At 42.8% G+C, this 16,960-nt stretch overlaps 1 protein-coding gene across 1 annotated transcript in view; it reads right to left on the bottom strand.

Annotated features, from left to right (window-relative positions):
- CMTM8 (CKLF like MARVEL transmembrane domain containing 8) overlaps positions 1–16,394 on the bottom strand; it is a 92,407-nt gene extending 76,013 nt beyond the window's left edge. The window contains exon 1 of the mRNA XM_060110792.1: positions 16,234–16,394. Within this exon, the coding sequence (XP_059966775.1) occupies positions 16,234–16,380 (147 nt within the window). The 5' untranslated portion in view covers positions 16,381–16,394. The remainder of the gene's footprint in view (positions 1–16,233) is intronic.
- Positions 16,395–16,960: the final 566 nt, after the last annotated feature.

The following is a 16,960-nucleotide window of genomic DNA, read 5'->3' as shown; positions in this document are numbered from 1 at the left end:
CATCTACAATTACAAATCGACAATCATGAATCACCAAATGATTGAGGAAAACAGCCGTATAGAAGCAACAGACTCAACAAGCAGAAGTGGTCTCTTTGTAAACTAAGAAAAGCTTAAATACGATTGACCTCTGAACAACACAGGGGTTAGGACCACCTCTGACCCTCTGCGGTTGAAAATCTGAGTATAACTTATAGTCAGCCAACCTCGGATCATGTGATACTGCAGTATTTGCTATTGAAAATAACCCACCTGTAAATGGAACCAGACAATTCAAACCTGTGTTGTTCAAGGGTCAACTGTATACCCAAGAGTCTTAAAGTGATTCAGTAAAAAAGCAATCAGACTACAAAGTAAAAGAATGACAAAATGTTGGGAATTAAAACTATCAAAGCCAAAATAAAAATTCAGGAGTTGGGGGCCTCCCTGGTGGCGCAGTGGTTGAGAGTCCGCCTGCCGATGCAGGGGATACGGGTTCGTGCCCCGATCTGGGAGGATCCCATATGCCGCGGAGCGGCTGGGCCCGTGAGCCATGGCCGCTGGGCCTGCGCGTCCGGAGCCTGTGCTCCGCAACGGGAGAGGCCACAACAGTGAGAGGCCCGCATACCGCAAAAAGAAAAAAAAAAAAAAAAAAAATTCAGGAGTTGGGCTGAAGAGCAGAACATACTCAACTGAAAACCACCTGAATTTGGGCTGGAAGTGTTATTGTCCTGGGACTCTGCAAAAGAACAAAGAAACGGAAAGTATAAAAGAAAAGTTAGGAGATATTGAAGACAGTTTAATCTCTTCTGGAACGTCTTTTGAATGAAGATTATTTTTTGAAAGAGAAAACAGAAAAAAAACAGATGCAGGAAATACAAGGAATTTCCCTGCACTGAAGACAGATTTGAATATTAGTTATAAAGGGCCCAACGAGTACTGGGAAAGATGAATTTTAAAATGCCCTTCTGGATTCATAGTGGTAAAGCATATGATCTCTAAAGAAGGGGAGAAAATTCCAAAAGCTTTCAGGGAGATTTTTTTTTTTAATTTGGTTACTTAAAAGGAAATTAAAAAAAAAAAAAAGGAAGTGAGAACCTAATTCCCCCAGAAGAGTGGGTTTGAAGCCTAGTAAAACAAGCCTTTGACTTAAATACTATAAAGCTCACAGTTTACTGCAACTGATGCAAAGGACATGTTCTCAGCAGGGAACATCTGGCTACAGCTGTCCTGAGAAAGGGGTTTCAAGGTCTTCCTGATTTCTCCCAGGCTGGAATGAGGGCGTTCAGCCTGCCCAGGCACAGATACCACCAGGACTCAGGAAACTCCAGGTGGAGGCTTAACAATCTTTTACTCCCAACCACATCAACCTGATGCTCCAGTATAATTACCTCATATGGTTGCAAAACTGCCTTTCATGAGCCATTTCACCCTGATATAGTAACAACATTCCACCTACAATTTCTTGCTACACCATCAACACCAGCTTTCTACGTTCTCATAGGTAATTTAATGTGCAAGGCATCATTCATGTAATGTTGTACTGCAACTAAATCTGTGGGAATGGCAATCATGAGACCAAGGCGGGTTGGGGGGACTGAACCTTACAGGCCTGTCCAGGGACTACCAGACCATCAGGTCTCTTATTAACACCACCGGATGCTAGAAGACAATGAAGCAACATCTTCAAATAATTAATGAAAAGAAATTTTAAGACCTACAATTTTATACCAATCAAATTATTCAAGTATAAAGGTAAAAGAAAGATGTTATTAGATGTGCAAGGATTCAAAAAATTCAACACCTTCAAACCCTTGCTAAAAGAATTACTCAAGGAGGTACTTCAAAAGTGAAAAATAAACCAAGAAAGCAAATAACACAAAAAACAGCATGAAAAAAATTAAACCTGTAGTTGTCAAAATAGTTGTTTGGCAATATGGGTGGAAAGCTTCAGACAACTGGCAAGTAATTATTCCTAAGAAATCATTTTTTTTAAAAGTAGCCCAGGGATTTTAAAATGGTGCATTCACTTTGGAAACCAGTCTGGCAGTTCCTCGTACAGTTAAATATAAAGTTATCACACAATCCAGCAATTCCACTCCTAGGAATACATCCAAGAGAAACGAAAATATATGTCTACACAAAAACTTGTACATAAATGTTCTTAACAGCATTACCAATAGCTAAAAGGTGAAAACAACCCAAATGTCCATGAACTCATGAATGGATAGATAAAATGTAGCCATACAATGAAATAATATTTAGCAATAAAAAGAAATGAAGTACTGATTCATGCTTCAACATGGATGAACCTTGAAAATATCAGGATAAGTCAAAGAAGAGAGTCACAAAAGATCACATATTGTGGGATTCCATTTATATGAGATGTCCAAAATAGGCAAATTTTATAGAGACAGAATGTAGAATTAGTGATAGCATAGGGAGAGCTGTGGGGAAATGGAGAATGACTGCTAATGGGCATGGGGTTTCTTTCTGGGACGATGAAAATATTCTAAAATTGATTATGGTGATGGTTGCACAACTCTGTGAATATTCCAAAAGCCACTGAGTTGTACACTTTAAGTGGGTAAACTGTATGGTATATGAATTATATCTCAATAAAGGTTATTAAAAAAACAAAAAATTGTCTAACACAAAGTGCATGGTGAGGAATAGGTTAAGTGTTATCTCCTGAATGGAATGTGGTTACACATCTTAATTCTCTGGGTAGTTAGAAAAATATGTATAAATAATTTGGGTAGATTTTTAAAAGTAACTCCAAACAAAATAGAAATGGAATTTATAATTTTCAATCACTAGAGGAAAAATAAGGAAAACCAAGAATTCTAAATAAGTTATCACAATAAATATGAATGTGTTAAAAATTTCCATATTGAAAGACAAATTCTCAGACTCAGTATAGAACTAAAATCTAGTTATATGATCAATACAGAAGGCATAACCAGATGACAAAAAGGAAGAAAATTAAAGGTAGGGTTTCCTTTGAGGAGATAAAAATGTTCCAGAACTAGATAGAAGTGATCACACAACATTGTGAATGTACTAAATGCCATTCAATTGTTCATTTTAAAAGTTAATTTTATAGACATACCTCATTGCATTGCACTTTGATTTAATGCACTTCAAAGATATTGTGTTTTTTACAAATTGAAGGCTTGGGGCAACCCTGCATCAAACAAGTCTTATTGGCACCATTTTTCTAATAGCATTTGCTCACTTTGTGTCTGTCACATTTGTTAATTCTCACAATATTTCAAACTTTTTCATTATGTTAAGTAGGGTTTTTTCTGTTTGTTTTTTTAAATTAATTAATTAATTAATTTTTTTTTTGGCTGCGTTGGGTCTTTGTTGCTGCACAAGGGCTTTTTTCTAGCTGTGGCGAGCGGGGGATACTCTTCATTGCAGTGCGCAGACTTCTCATTGTGGTGGCTTCTCTTGTTGCAGAGCATGGGCTGTAGGTACGCAGGCTTCAGTAGTTGCAGCATGTGGGCTCAGCAGTTGTGGCTCGCGGGCTCTAGAGCGCAGGCTCAGTAGTTGTGGCACACGGGCTTAGTTGCTCCATGGCATGTGGGATCTTCCCGGACCAGGGCTCGAACCCGTGTCCCCTGCATTGGCAGGCAGATTCTTAACCACTGCACCACCAGGGAAGTCCCAATCTTTTTCATTATTATTACATTTGTTATGGTCATCTGTGATCAGTGATCTCTGATGATACTATTTTAATTGTTTTGGGGCACCATGAACCCAGTCCATGTAAGATGGTGAACTTAATCGATTGCTGAAATGACAACAGAGAATTTAGAATATTACATAAACTTAGTTGATAAAGCAGTGGCGGGGTTTGTGAGGATTGACTCCAATTTTGAAAGAAGTTCTACTGTGGGTCAAATGCTGTCAAACAGCACTGCGTGGTATAGAGAAATCATTCATAAAAGGAAGAGTCAATTGATGTGGCAAACTTCACTGCTGTCTTGTTTTAAGAAACTGCCGCAGCCTCCCCAACCTTCAGCAGCCACCGCCCTGATCAGTCTGCAGCACCAATATCCAGGCAAGACCCTCCACCAGCAAAAAGATTAGGACTCACTGAAGGCTCAGGTGATGGTTAACATTTTTTAGCAACAAGGTATTTTTAGTTAAGGTATGTACATTTGTTTTTTGAGATGTAATGCTATTATACACATAATAGCTTACAGTATAGTATAAACATAACTTTTATATGCACTTGGAAACCCAAGAATTCATGTGAGTAGCTTTATTTTGATATTTGCTTTATTGTGGTGGTCTGGAACCACAATATCTCTGAGGTATGTTATGTGAATCTCACTTCAATTAAAAAGGGACAAGCGGGCCTCCCTGGTGGCGCAAGTGGTTGAGAGTCCGCCTGCCGATGCAGGGGATGCGGGTTCGTGCCCCGGTCTGGGAGGATCCCATATGCCGCGGAGCAGCTGGGCCCGTGAGCCATGGCCGCTGAGCCTGCGCGTCCGGAGCCTGCGCGTCCGGAGCCTGTGCTCTGCGACGGGGGAGGCCACAACAGTGAGAGGCCCGCATACCGCAAAAAAAAAAAAAAAAAAAAAAAAAAAAAAAGGGACAAGAACATATCAGATAAATGCTAGCCAAAAAAAGCTGGGGTGAGTGGCAGTATTAAAATCAGACAAAATAGAACACAGCAAAGTGATCTACAAGGCTGGTCTTATATATGAACATAGACACAAAACCCTCAGATATGATACTAACAAATCAAATCCAAGAGTTAAAAAAATTTTTTAAATCCACTAGTTTATTAAAAGAATACCTTATAACTAAATAGAGATTATCCTAGGAGTACAAGAATGATTCAACATTAGATTTCCTAATACAACTCACTCCATTAGCAAATAGAAAAAAACAAAAACCTAATAAAAAGGCACCCCACCCCCCAACCAAATCCTGTCTCCCCAATTCAACAACCATTCCTGATTAAAATAGTTACACAGTTAAACCTACCTTCCTTACTTCAATAAAGAATATCTACCAGAACCTACAGTAAAACCTGTATTATCATTAAAGCATTAGAAACACCGCAATTAAAGTTATGAGTCCGCCAAAGATACCCATCTCATCCCAATCATTCAATATTACACTGGCAGTCCTAACCTATGTAATAATGAAAAAAAAAGTATAAATATAAAAAGGAAAAGAAAACCATCGTTGTTTCACAGATATTACTATAATTTACTTATAAAATAATAAAACTATTAGAACTAATTACTCAAATAAAATGGCTACACACAAGAGTAAAACAAGATAATCAACAGCTTTCTTACAAACCACAAATAGTCAGAAATTGCCAAATCCAATTCATTTTTTATAAATCCTATTTATCAAATATAGTAAGAAGTACATAAGACTCATCTGGATAAAACTTACAACTTCAAGAGCATCAAATGACCTTAAATAAATAGATACAATATTCCTAGGTGATAAATTCAATATTATAAGGACATCTCTTCAAATTAAGTTATAAATTTAATGCAATCTCAATCAAAGTTGTAGTGGAATGTAAGGAACACTGATTTTAAAAATCACCTCTAGGGCTTCCCTGGTGGCGCGGTGGTTGGGAGTCCGCCTGCCGATGCAGGGGATGCGGGTTCGTGCCCCGGTCCGGGAAGATCGCACGCGCCACAGAGCGGCTGGGCCCGTGAGCCATGGCCGCTGAGCCTGCGTGTCTGGAGCCTGTGCTCCGCAACGGGAGAGGCCACAACAGTGAGAGGCCCAATTAGCTTAAAAAAAAAAAAAAAAAAAAAATCACCTCTAACTGTTAGTGTAAGTATACAAGCACAGCAAGAAAGAGAAAAATTTGTATGATTTACCCTACTGAATATTAAAATGCATGATAAAGCTATAGTCAATTTGGAAATGACTCAGAAATAGAACAGGGTCAAGAAATAGTTACACATATGTGGGAATATAATATGATTAATGGTGAGACAACTAGCTATGCATTTGGGGGAAAAAAGTGAGATTACATTCGTATCCACACAGAAAGAACTTACAGCTTTAGATGGCAAATTTTTTAAAAATTATTTTTTTAATTTATGTATTTATTGTATAATTTGTATTTATCAATAAATAAGGCGTGCGGGATCTCAGTTCCCCAACCAGGGATTGAACCCAGGCCATGGCAGTGAAAGCACTGAATCCTAACCACTGGAGCACCAGAGAACTCCCACTAGTAAATATTTTTAGCATTTAAAGAAACTATATTTTCTTCAAATATCTGTGTAATCCTGGGGATAAGGAAGCCATGTTTAAGCAAACTAAACCCCGCAAGGCTAAATAAAGGTAACACTCTAGATTTCATGCAAATTAGAAACTTATTTTGATGAAAAATGTCATGAATGATACTAATAACAAATGACTAAAGAAAATTAATACCCATAATACACAGGAAACATAAATCAACAAAAAGCGATATGGAAAAATATCAAGATATTATTAAATGAAAAATAAATTGCAGAATACATAATACAACCATTCATGTGTATTTGTTTTATACTACGTGTGTATTTGCAAGTGTACAGAACAAGTGTACAGAAAAATGTGAATGGTAGGGACTTCCCTGGCAGTCCAGTGGTTAGGACTCTGTACTTCCACTGCAGGGGGCCCGGATTCTATCCCTGGTCAGGGAACTAAGATCCTGCACGCCACAGGGCGCGGCCAAAAAAAAAGAAAAAGAAAGAAATGTGGAGTGAAGGAGGTAGGTTAGAGGAGACCAAAGACATTCAGTTTTCACTCTATATATACATGATTTTAAATTTATTTGTACAATGAACACACTGCTTTAAGCTTCTGTAATTACATTAATGTATAAATATATTCTCATTATAAAAAAGTTAAACCATACAAAAGATAAGGAGTTAAAAAGCAAACATCCCTATTCAAACACATCCCCAAAACCAATCTTATTTCCCTCCTGGGAGGTAATTTTCATTAACGTCTTTGCTCCCTTTAATATCTCTAAAACATTTTTTAAAGAAAGAAAGACCCCCGGGATTTCCCTGGTGACCCAGTAGTTAGGACTCCACGCTTTCACTGCCAAGGGGCCGGGTTCAATCCCTGGTCAGGAAACTAAGATCCCAGAAGCCATGCAGCCGGCCAAAAAAAAAATAAGAGCCCTATTTTTTTAAATGGGTGAAGGAAAAAAACAACAACAGGTAGTTACTAAAAGAAAAAATAAATGGCTAATAAGCATATTTAAAATGTTCAATTTTAATAATCACAGGAACACAAACAAAAACCATTTGCTTTCTGTGTGAAGTCAGATAAAGACGAATATATGATATCACTTATATGTGGAATCTAAAAAAATAGTACAAATGAACTTATTTACAATACAGAAATAGAGTCACAGATGTAGAAAACAAACTTATGGTTGGGGCAGGGTATAAATTGGGAGTTTGGGATTGACATATACACACTACTATATATAAAACGGATAACTAATAAGGACCTACTGTATAGCACAGCCAACTGTACTCAATACTCTCTAATGACCTACCTATATGGGAAAAGAATCTAAAAAAGAGTGGAGATATGTACAACTGAATCACTTTGTTGTACACCTGGAATTAACACAACATTGTAAATCAACTCTACTCCAATAAAAATTTTTTTAAAGTTTGCTTTTTGTCACATGTGCAGGGCTCCCCTGAATATTAGCTGATGGTCTGCCTGGTGGGTGTTTATGCCAAGTCAGTTTTTATTAATCTGAACATCTCCCACCCCAAGAAAATGGGCAAATATTAAAAGTTTGAGCATTTGCAAAAACAAACCCTGTCAAACACTGAAACACCACTAGAGGGAATGCAAATCAGTTTAAACCTTTCTGTACAACTTGGCAGTAATATCAAAAGCCTTAAAAACACATAGGCCAACCCCACCCCACCCCCTACACACACACAAACACACACAAAACTATTAGAACTAATAAATGAGGTCAGCAAAGTTGTAGGATACAAGGTCAAGGATACAGAACTCAGTTGGATTTCTATGATCTAGCAATGAACAATTTGAAAATGAAATTAAGAAAATAATTCCATCTTCAATAGCATCAAAAAGAATAAAATACTTAGGAATAAATTTAACAAAAGAAATGCAAGACATGTATGCAGAAGATTATAAAACATGGTAAAGAAATTAGAGAAGATCTAAATAAATGGAAAGACATCCCATGTTCATGAATTGGAAAACAATTTTTTTAAGGCGGCAATACTCCCCAAATTGATCTACAGGTTGAACACAATCCATATTAAAATCCCAGCTGCCGGGGCTTCCCTGGTGGCGCAGTGGTTAAGAATCTGCCTGCCAATGCAGGGGACACAGGTTTGAGCCCTGGTCCGGGAAGTTCCCACATGCCGCGGAGCAGCTAAGCCCGTGCGCCACAGCTACTGAGCCTGGGCTCTAGAGCCCACGCGCCACAACTACTGGGCCTGCGTGCCACAACTACTGAAGCCCGTGTGCCTAGAGTCCATGCTCCGCAAAAAGAGAAGCCACCGCAATAAGAAGCCTACGCACCTCAACAAAGAGTAGCCCCATTCACCACACTACAGAAAGCCTGTGCGCAGCAACAAAGACCCAATGCAGCCGAAAATAAATAAATAAATAAATAAAACTTATATATATAAAAAAGGAAAATTTGTTAAAAAAAAAATCCCAGCCTCCCTTTTTGCAGAAATTGGCAACATGATACTAAAATTCAAGGGCTTGTATTTGGAAATACAAACCAAAACCACTATGAGATACCACTTCATACCTTGTAGGATGATTAGAATCAAAAAAAAAAAAATCTTGGTGAGGATGTGGAGAAATTGGAACACTCATATTGCTGTTGGGATTGTAAATCAGTGCAGCCATTTTGGAAGCAGTCTAGCAGTGCCTCGAAATATTAAACAAAGAGTTACCATATGATCCAGCCATCCCTTCCTAGGTAAATGCCCAAGAGAATTGAAAACTATGTCCACAGAAAAACTTGTACATGAAGGTTCACAGTAGCATATTCATAACAGTCAAAATGTGGAAACAACCCAAATGTCCATCAACTGACGAATGAATAAACAAAATGTTATATATATATATATATATATATATATATATATATATATATATATATATATATATATAATACAATGAAATATTATTTGGCAACTAAAGGAATGAAGTACTGAGATATACTACAGCCTGGATGACCCTTGAAAACATTATGCTAAGTAAAAGAAGCCAGACAGAAAGGGCCACATATTACAGGATTCCATTTATAAAGAAATGACCAGGATAGACAAATCCATAGAGGTAGAAAGTAAATTAGTGGTTACCAAGGGCTGAGGCCAGGGGAGACCAAGGAGTGACTGCTAACAGGTAGAGGTTTCTTTTTGCAGTGACAGAAATGTTCTAAAATCAGTAGTGAAAGCTGTACAAATGTGAATATCCTAAAAATCCCTAAATTGTACACTTTTAAAAGATCAACTTTTCGTGAATGATATCTCAATAAAGCTGCTTTTTAAACACGGCTATGCCCAAACTCATAGAACTCTACACTAAAAAGGGTAAATTTTACTGTATACCTCTATAAATTTGACTTTAAAGAAGATTCATATACCCTGTTACTCAATCTTAAGTACTCATCTGTAGAAAACATTAAAGATCATACAGAAAGATGTAGCTTAAAGAAAGTTTGTTACAACAGTTACAGAAAAGAAAGAAACCTAAACTGAGCAGCAGGAACCTGGATATTTATGGAATACTAGGTGGCCTTTAAGAATGCCAGAAGAGGGCTTCCCTGGTGGCGCAGTGGTTGAGAATCTACCTGCTAATGCAGGGGACACAGGTTCAAGCCCTGGTCTGGGAAGATCCCACATGCCGCAGAGCAACTAGGCCCGTGAGCCACAACTACTGAGCCTGCGCGTCTGGAGCCTGTGCTCCGCAACAAGAGAGGCCGCGATAGTGAGAGGCCCGTGCACCGTGATGAAGGGTAGCCCCCACTTGCCACAACTAGAGAAAGCCCTTGCACAGAAATGAAGACCCAACACAGCCCTAAATAAATAAATTAATTAATTTTTTTAAAAAAGAAAAAGAATGTCAGAAGAGAGCTTCCCTGGTGGCGCAGTGGTTAAGAATCCGCCTGCCAATGCAGGGGACATGGGTTCGAGCCCTGGTCCAGGAAGATCCCACATGCCGCGGAGCAACTAAGTCCGTGCGCCACAACTACTGAGCCCGCATGCCACAACTACTGAAGCCCGCGCGCCTACAACCCATACTCCACAAAAGAAGCCCGCACACCACAACGAAGAGCAGCCCCCACTCACCACAACTAGAAGAAAGCCCGCGGCGCAGCAACGAAGACCCAATCAGCCAAAAATAAATAAATTAAAAAAAAAAAAAAAAAAAAAAAGAATGCCAGAAGATGGGGAAAGGTAACTTATCAGGTCTCCCCAGAAACTGGCACATTTAGATTGGGTAATCTGAGCAGAGTTTAATAAAGGTCTTATTTAGAAAGCAGGGTGCAGAAGACCACAAGCCATAACGCAGTGCCTGGCAAGAGGAAGCGGCTGGGAGTGACCAGTCAGCAGAGCCAGGGAAAACAGCCGAGTGCAGAGGACTGCCAGACAGCCCGCCCAGCACGGAGGGACACAGCCAGGCTGCTGAGCCCCAGCAGGGAGGAATCCCAGGAACCTGCTCCCCTCCCACCTTACAGCCTCCTGCGGGTGCCAGGAGGACATCGGAATCCAGTGGGACATCAGAGGGGACCCTGGACACGATCCGTGCAAGTCAGCCTGCAGGGTGGAGAGCTGGGTGGAGAGTGCATCCAAGTGACAAATGGAAGATGTCCAGCACAGATGGTCACAGCAGTAAACAAGGAGTAGTTTACAAGTGACTACATTTTTAAAAAAATACAGATACGTAACATACAACCACTTAAGAAACTCTAGAATGGTTTACTCCAAGGGGTAAACAGTGGTTCACCCAGAGTTCCTCAACGGTGGTGCTGTTGGCAGCTGGCAAAGCAATTCTTCATGGTTGGGTACTGTCCCAGGCACTTTAGGACATTAGCCTCCCTGGCCCCCAGGGCACTAAACACCAATAGAAACCTCAGGCATTACAATAACCAAAAATTTTTGAAAAGCCTCCCCACTCCCTGACATGGGTTGGTACCATGCCTGATAGTAACCACCGTGGGGGTGAGAATTAAAGGGGTTTTTTTTTTCTTACCTGCATTTTTATAATTTTTCTACCAAGACTAGGTACTGTTTTTGTGAAGCAGAAAAAATATGTTCACTATTCTTTAAAAAGAACTCAACAGGATAGAATAATTTAGATTCCAGCTCTCGGGAAACCCTATTTTGCCCTTCCCCTAACTTTGCTCATGACAGTAAGTAAATGAAAGGCGATCTGACATTCTTACACGGATGACATAACTCATTTTGAAGTCACCAATAACAGGAAGGGTGAGATTAACTCACCTTCTGACAAATCACTTTTATTCTTCATATACTCATAACTGTTATGAGATCACAGCATCCTACGAGTCACAGGTCAAGTACTAGATTGCTTCCAGCTTGTTATAAAACTTTAAAAGGAAGGAAACCAATACAATTTGGTTTCTACATGATGTTACATTGGCACAGCCTAGAGTATTTTAGCAGGTTTAGCTATTACCACTCACCCCTGTGAGAAAGCCAGGGCAAGGGATTTTGACAACGCATTTGGGGAAACATTGTGTTTTGTTCTCTATTACTTCCCCCAGGCTCAAGCAGGGAGTCAGGTTCTTAGTAATTCTTTGTCTCAGTACTTTGTATTTTCAAGGCAGAAAGTAGCATTCTTCTGGGGGCAGGTCTAACTTAATCTAAGGGCTGGAAGAGTAATAGTTTGAAACCGCCCTGCCGCCATCCTGGGATAAAGAAGCAGTGGTACCATTTTTCAATAAGTTCAAGAAACCATCCATTGTAAGCTGCATCCTGACCCAGATATTAAAACATGAACAAAAAACGATCTTGGATCAATAAAACATAGTATACCACTTAGGGTGATCCTTAGCATTTTTAATTTTAAAAGTTCTTCTAATGTAAAAAAATATTTTTAGTTTAATAGGCTCACATTACTGATGACAGTTTAAATTAATACAGCTTTGGGGAAAGATAACTTCAGGATATGTATCAAAACAGAATATGTAAATTTGTGTACCCTTTGACACATCAATATATACTTTAAGGAACTTTCCCTCAATAAAGTCAACTGGAGGGTTTCCCTGGTGGCGCAGTGGTTAAGAATCCGCCTGCCAATGCAGGGGACAAGGGTTTGAGCCCTGGTCCGGGAAGATCCCACAGGCCGCGGAGCAGCTAACCCGTGCGCCGCAACTACTGAGCCTGAACTCTAGAGCCCGCAAGCCACAACTACTGAGCCCGTGTGCCACAACTACTGAAGCCTGCGTGCCTAGAGCCCGTGCTCTGCAACGAGAAGCCACCGCAATGAGAAGCCCACGCACCGCAATGAAGAGTAGCAACCACTCGCTGCAGCTAGAGAAAGCCCGTGCGCAGCAACGAAGACACAACACAGCCAAAAATAAATATATAAATAAAATTAATTAATTAAAAAAAAAGAAAAGAAAGTCACTGGAAAAGTGTGGAAAGAGAGGGAAAAACAGGAAGATTGCTACACCTCTGGCTATACTAGTACAACCTAGAACATGTTAGTTTTAAAACAGAAAGCTGAGGAAATCAAATATAGTACTTCTATATGACAGAAAACTGTAATAATGCAAGAGATCCAAGACCCTGAAAAATGTTCACAGTAAGTAAACACAGCAGTTAACAAATCCATGAGAAAAATTATAAGAAGATACATGCGTAGGGGAAAAAAAGTATAAAAGGAATTTCAGAAAAAAAAACTAAGAAAACGGAAAGATAAAAAATCAAATTTTGGGGCTTCCCTGGTGGTGCAGTGGTTGAGAATCTGCCTGCTAATGCAGGGGACACGGGTTCGAGCCCTGGGCTGGGAGGATCCCACATGCCGCGGAGCAACTAGGCCCGTGAGCCACAACGACTGAGCCTGCGCGTCTGGAGCCTGTGCTCCGCAACAAGAGAGGCCGCGATAGTGAGAGGCCTGCGCATTGCGATGAAGAGTGGCCCCCGCTTGCCACAACTAGAGAAAGCCCTAGCACAGAAACGAAGACCCAACACAGCAGAAATAAATAAATGAATTAATTTTTTTAAAAAAATCACATTTTTGGGCTTCCCTGGTGGCGCAGTGGTTGAGAGTCCGCCTGCCGATGCAGGGGACACAGGTTCGTGCCCCGGTCCGGGAAGATCCCACATGCCGCAGAGCGGCGGGGCCCGTGAGCCATGGCCGCTGAGCCTGCGCGTCCGGAGCCTGTGCTCCGCAACGGGAGAGGCCACGACAGTGAGAGACCCGCGTACCACAAAAAAAAAAAAAAAAAAATCAAATTTTTAAAAATCTCCTTAACCGTCCATGAGTTTTCCTGATTGAGAGAACACACCAGGTCCTTAGTATTATGGAAGAAAACGGACTATGAAGGCACATCATTTTGATGTTACAGACCTCTGGGGAGAAAGAAGATTCTATAAGCTTCCAGAAAGGGTAGGGGGGTGGGGATCAAGAATTGGAATTTTTTAAAAAGAATTATAAGAGCTAGAAGATAACAGAGGAATACTTTCAAAATTCTGAGGGAAAACAATTTCCAATCCACCATTCTTTACCTAGTCACCCTATTAATTATGTGTAACAGTAGAATCAAGACATTTTGAAAGATGCAAATCTCGATTTACACATGCATCCTTCCTCAGGAGGCTGTGTGTTCCCCCAGCAGCAGTGAGTCAAGACAGAGAAGGACACAGGTCATGGGAAGGACAGGGTCCAACCCAGGAGAGAGGGGAAGAGAATCTCCAGGGTGACACGCAGGAGATCCCAGGCCATCAGCTGTGCCCAGGTGAGCAGGCTGGGTGGGAGGAGGTCAGTAGCTCCCAGAGGACTGGTCAGAAGGATGACCCTGACTGAGTACCTGCTGTGTCTCAGTTTCCTGAGAGGGGATTCAAACAACTAAGGTAAAGTTAGTGTCTAAATATCTAGAGAACTAAAAAATGGAAATAGAATTACAAACTCCAGGGAAAACAAGAAATTGGACAGAAAAGGAAAAGCACTCATAGACCACTCAGTGGCTCCTCTGTGAACAGTGTTTCCGGTATCCTAAGGTAGCACTGGTTAGTGATGTAACCCAAAGACAGGAAAGGTGTATGTATAATGGGGGTGGGGAAGAGGTGGTCCAAGAGAGCTAAAGCCTCATCTTTCAGAGTGGGAAGCCACTGAATAACATCTACAATTTGGGGGGGGGGGGGTGGTTGGAATCAAGAACCAGCATTATAAACACATTATTTAGAGCTCTAAGAGATGTGAACGTGGGTACCTCTGGTATAGCGATGGTGGCGGAAACTTACATTTCTACCCGTAGAACCATGACTCTTTCAAACTTGTGCATATATAGACGTGTCAAAAATAAAAACCCGACTCTAGTAGTAATAAGGACAATTTTTCTTACATATTTTTCCATTTTTTTCAAAAAACGTATTGAAATCGTAAAGTATACATGCTAACATATCAACAGTGGTTATTTCTAGAACGCGACTGTGGACCATTTACATTTTTTCTTTCACTTTCCAACTTTCGGAAAAAAGTATGTAACATGGAGTTTATTGACAATAAATCAGAAAACAAGAGGTGTGTTACTTTACGTCTGGTCCACATCCACCCCAGGGTAGAAGCCCCATCTCTGTCATTTTAGCTTCTGCTCGTTCTGCTGGAGCAGGGGAGCCTGCCAACTCCTTCATTCACACAGCAAATATTTGTTGGATTCCTATAAGCCAGGCCCTGCACAGTGATTCCAATACCCCAGCTTTTTTTTTTTTTTTTTTTGGATCTCAAGGCCTCAATGCCAGCTGGGGGAACCATATGGGGCAACCAGCTGGGGCATGGGCTAAGCCAACACTTCAAACTCCTCGTGCACTGGATACATCTGGGATTGATTCAGTTGGTCTGAGTTGGGCTCTGAGACTCTGGAGGAGCAAGCAAGCTACTTGATGTGCACAGGTTTTGCTGAAGGTTTCTCAGAGGAACCACTGGGGTCCTCAGTCACTTCGGCACCATCATGGCCCCATATAGGCTAGATTTCAATCCCACAAATGTTTAAGTGAAAGTATACGAGATACAGCAAAAGGGGTGCTGCTTAGACAGCTGGAAGGGATGCCCCTTGGCAGTTAAGAGCAGGACCCTGGAGTCAGGCAGGCCTGGGTTTGAATCCCACCTCCACCACCCCCAGGTGCGACATACTTCCTCTCTCTAAGCCTCAGTCTCTTCACATGTAAAATGAGATAATTAAAGCTACCTTCACAGAATAGGGTTGTTGTGTGGTACATGAGAGCACGAAGGCATCTAAAGCGCTTGACAAGACCCTGGCACAGGATGAAGACAATAAATAGTGGCAACCACTAGCTGTTAACACGGCCGGCGTCCTTTCTCAGCCACGAAGGGACCTAAGGGGTGATCACTTGACCTCTCAGCCTCCATGTCTTCCTATGGAGAGGAGAAGGCACATGCCCGGCCTTCTCCCCAGGAACGTTCTGAGTCTTAAACCAGGATGTGCACAGCACCAAACAGGAGACCCTTTGGTCTTCAAAGAGCACCAGACAAGAGACCCTCAGATTTTATTCAGTAAACGTCTCCTGATTCACCTCGATTTTACTACCAGGGAGATAAATTTTAAAAAAAGAAAAAGTCTTCTCCTCTCCTCTGATCTTCGTAAAGTTTTGTTTTTAGGGAAAAGGCCACCCAGGTAGAGAGCAGGTAAGGGAGGCACCAGGTGTCCCTGACACTCATTAACACAAACTCAATGCCCACCAAGCATCCTGCTCCCAGAACACACCACGCCCACAAAGAGGGCCCAGCAAGTCGAGTTTCTCTCCAATGGACCTCCCAAGGGTCACGACCCTCTCCCCCAAAAGAGCCCAAGGTGATGAGACCTCGTTCAGAGAGGGGGTCTCTGAGTTCGGCACCTGGGGATGAAGAAGAGGCTGAACAAAAAGGACTCCTTCGAAGCCCTCCCGAGCATGTGAACAAGCTCCCAGGCGAGGAGCACAGCGCGGGGCCCAGCTGCGCCCCTGCCCCCAGCCCCGCCCTCCCGGAGGTACTCACGATCTCCGCCACGATGAGGAGTCCGGGCAGGGTGCGGAGGAACTCGCGGTCGTAGGCGAAGCTGCTGCTGGTGGTGGAGAAGTTCTCCGCGAAGGAGCTGGCGGTGGTGGTGACGGTGTGCGAGCGGGCGCGCTGCGGCTCCTCCATCGTCGCGCCCCGGCCGGGCCGGCCCCGCCTCGGGAACCCCCGGCGCCTCGGGGCTGGCCGCGCGGCCCTGAGCCCGGGGACACCGGCGGGGGGGGGAGGGGAGCGCGGCGGCACGGGGACCAGGGCGCACGGGGGGCACCCGCCGGGATCCGTCCGGCCACAGTGCGTGTCCGGCGAGTGCGCGGCCGCCCCTGCTCCTAGGCGCGCGGGCTCTCGGCCTGCGCGGGGGCCCCGTAGCAGGAGACCGGGTGAGGGGAGGCCGCCAGCAGCCAAGGGAGGCGGCGAAGGCCGGGCGGAGGGGAGGGGGCGTGGAGAGGGGCGGGCGCGCGGCTGGCGAGGAGAGACCGCCCCGCGGAGGCGCCGAGGAGCGGCGGCCGCTTCACCTGTTGCGGGGCTCGCGGCCGGGAGGGCGCGCTGGCGCGCGCGGGGCGGCGGGCTGCACGGGGAGTTGGGGGAAGGAGGGCTTGGGGAGTAGCGGGAGGGAGGGAGGGCGCGGGGAGCGCGTAGAGGGAGGGCGCGGGGAGTGGGGGGAGGGAGGGCGGGGGTCGCGGCCGCTCCGCCAGGCCCCGCCTCCCGGGGG

The sequence above is a fragment of the Mesoplodon densirostris genome, chromosome 10, assembly GCF_025265405.1.
Source record: "Mesoplodon densirostris isolate mMesDen1 chromosome 10, mMesDen1 primary haplotype, whole genome shotgun sequence".
Lineage (NCBI taxonomy): Eukaryota > Metazoa > Chordata > Mammalia > Artiodactyla > Ziphiidae > Mesoplodon > Mesoplodon densirostris.
This window is presented reverse-complemented; position numbering and strand designations above follow the sequence as displayed.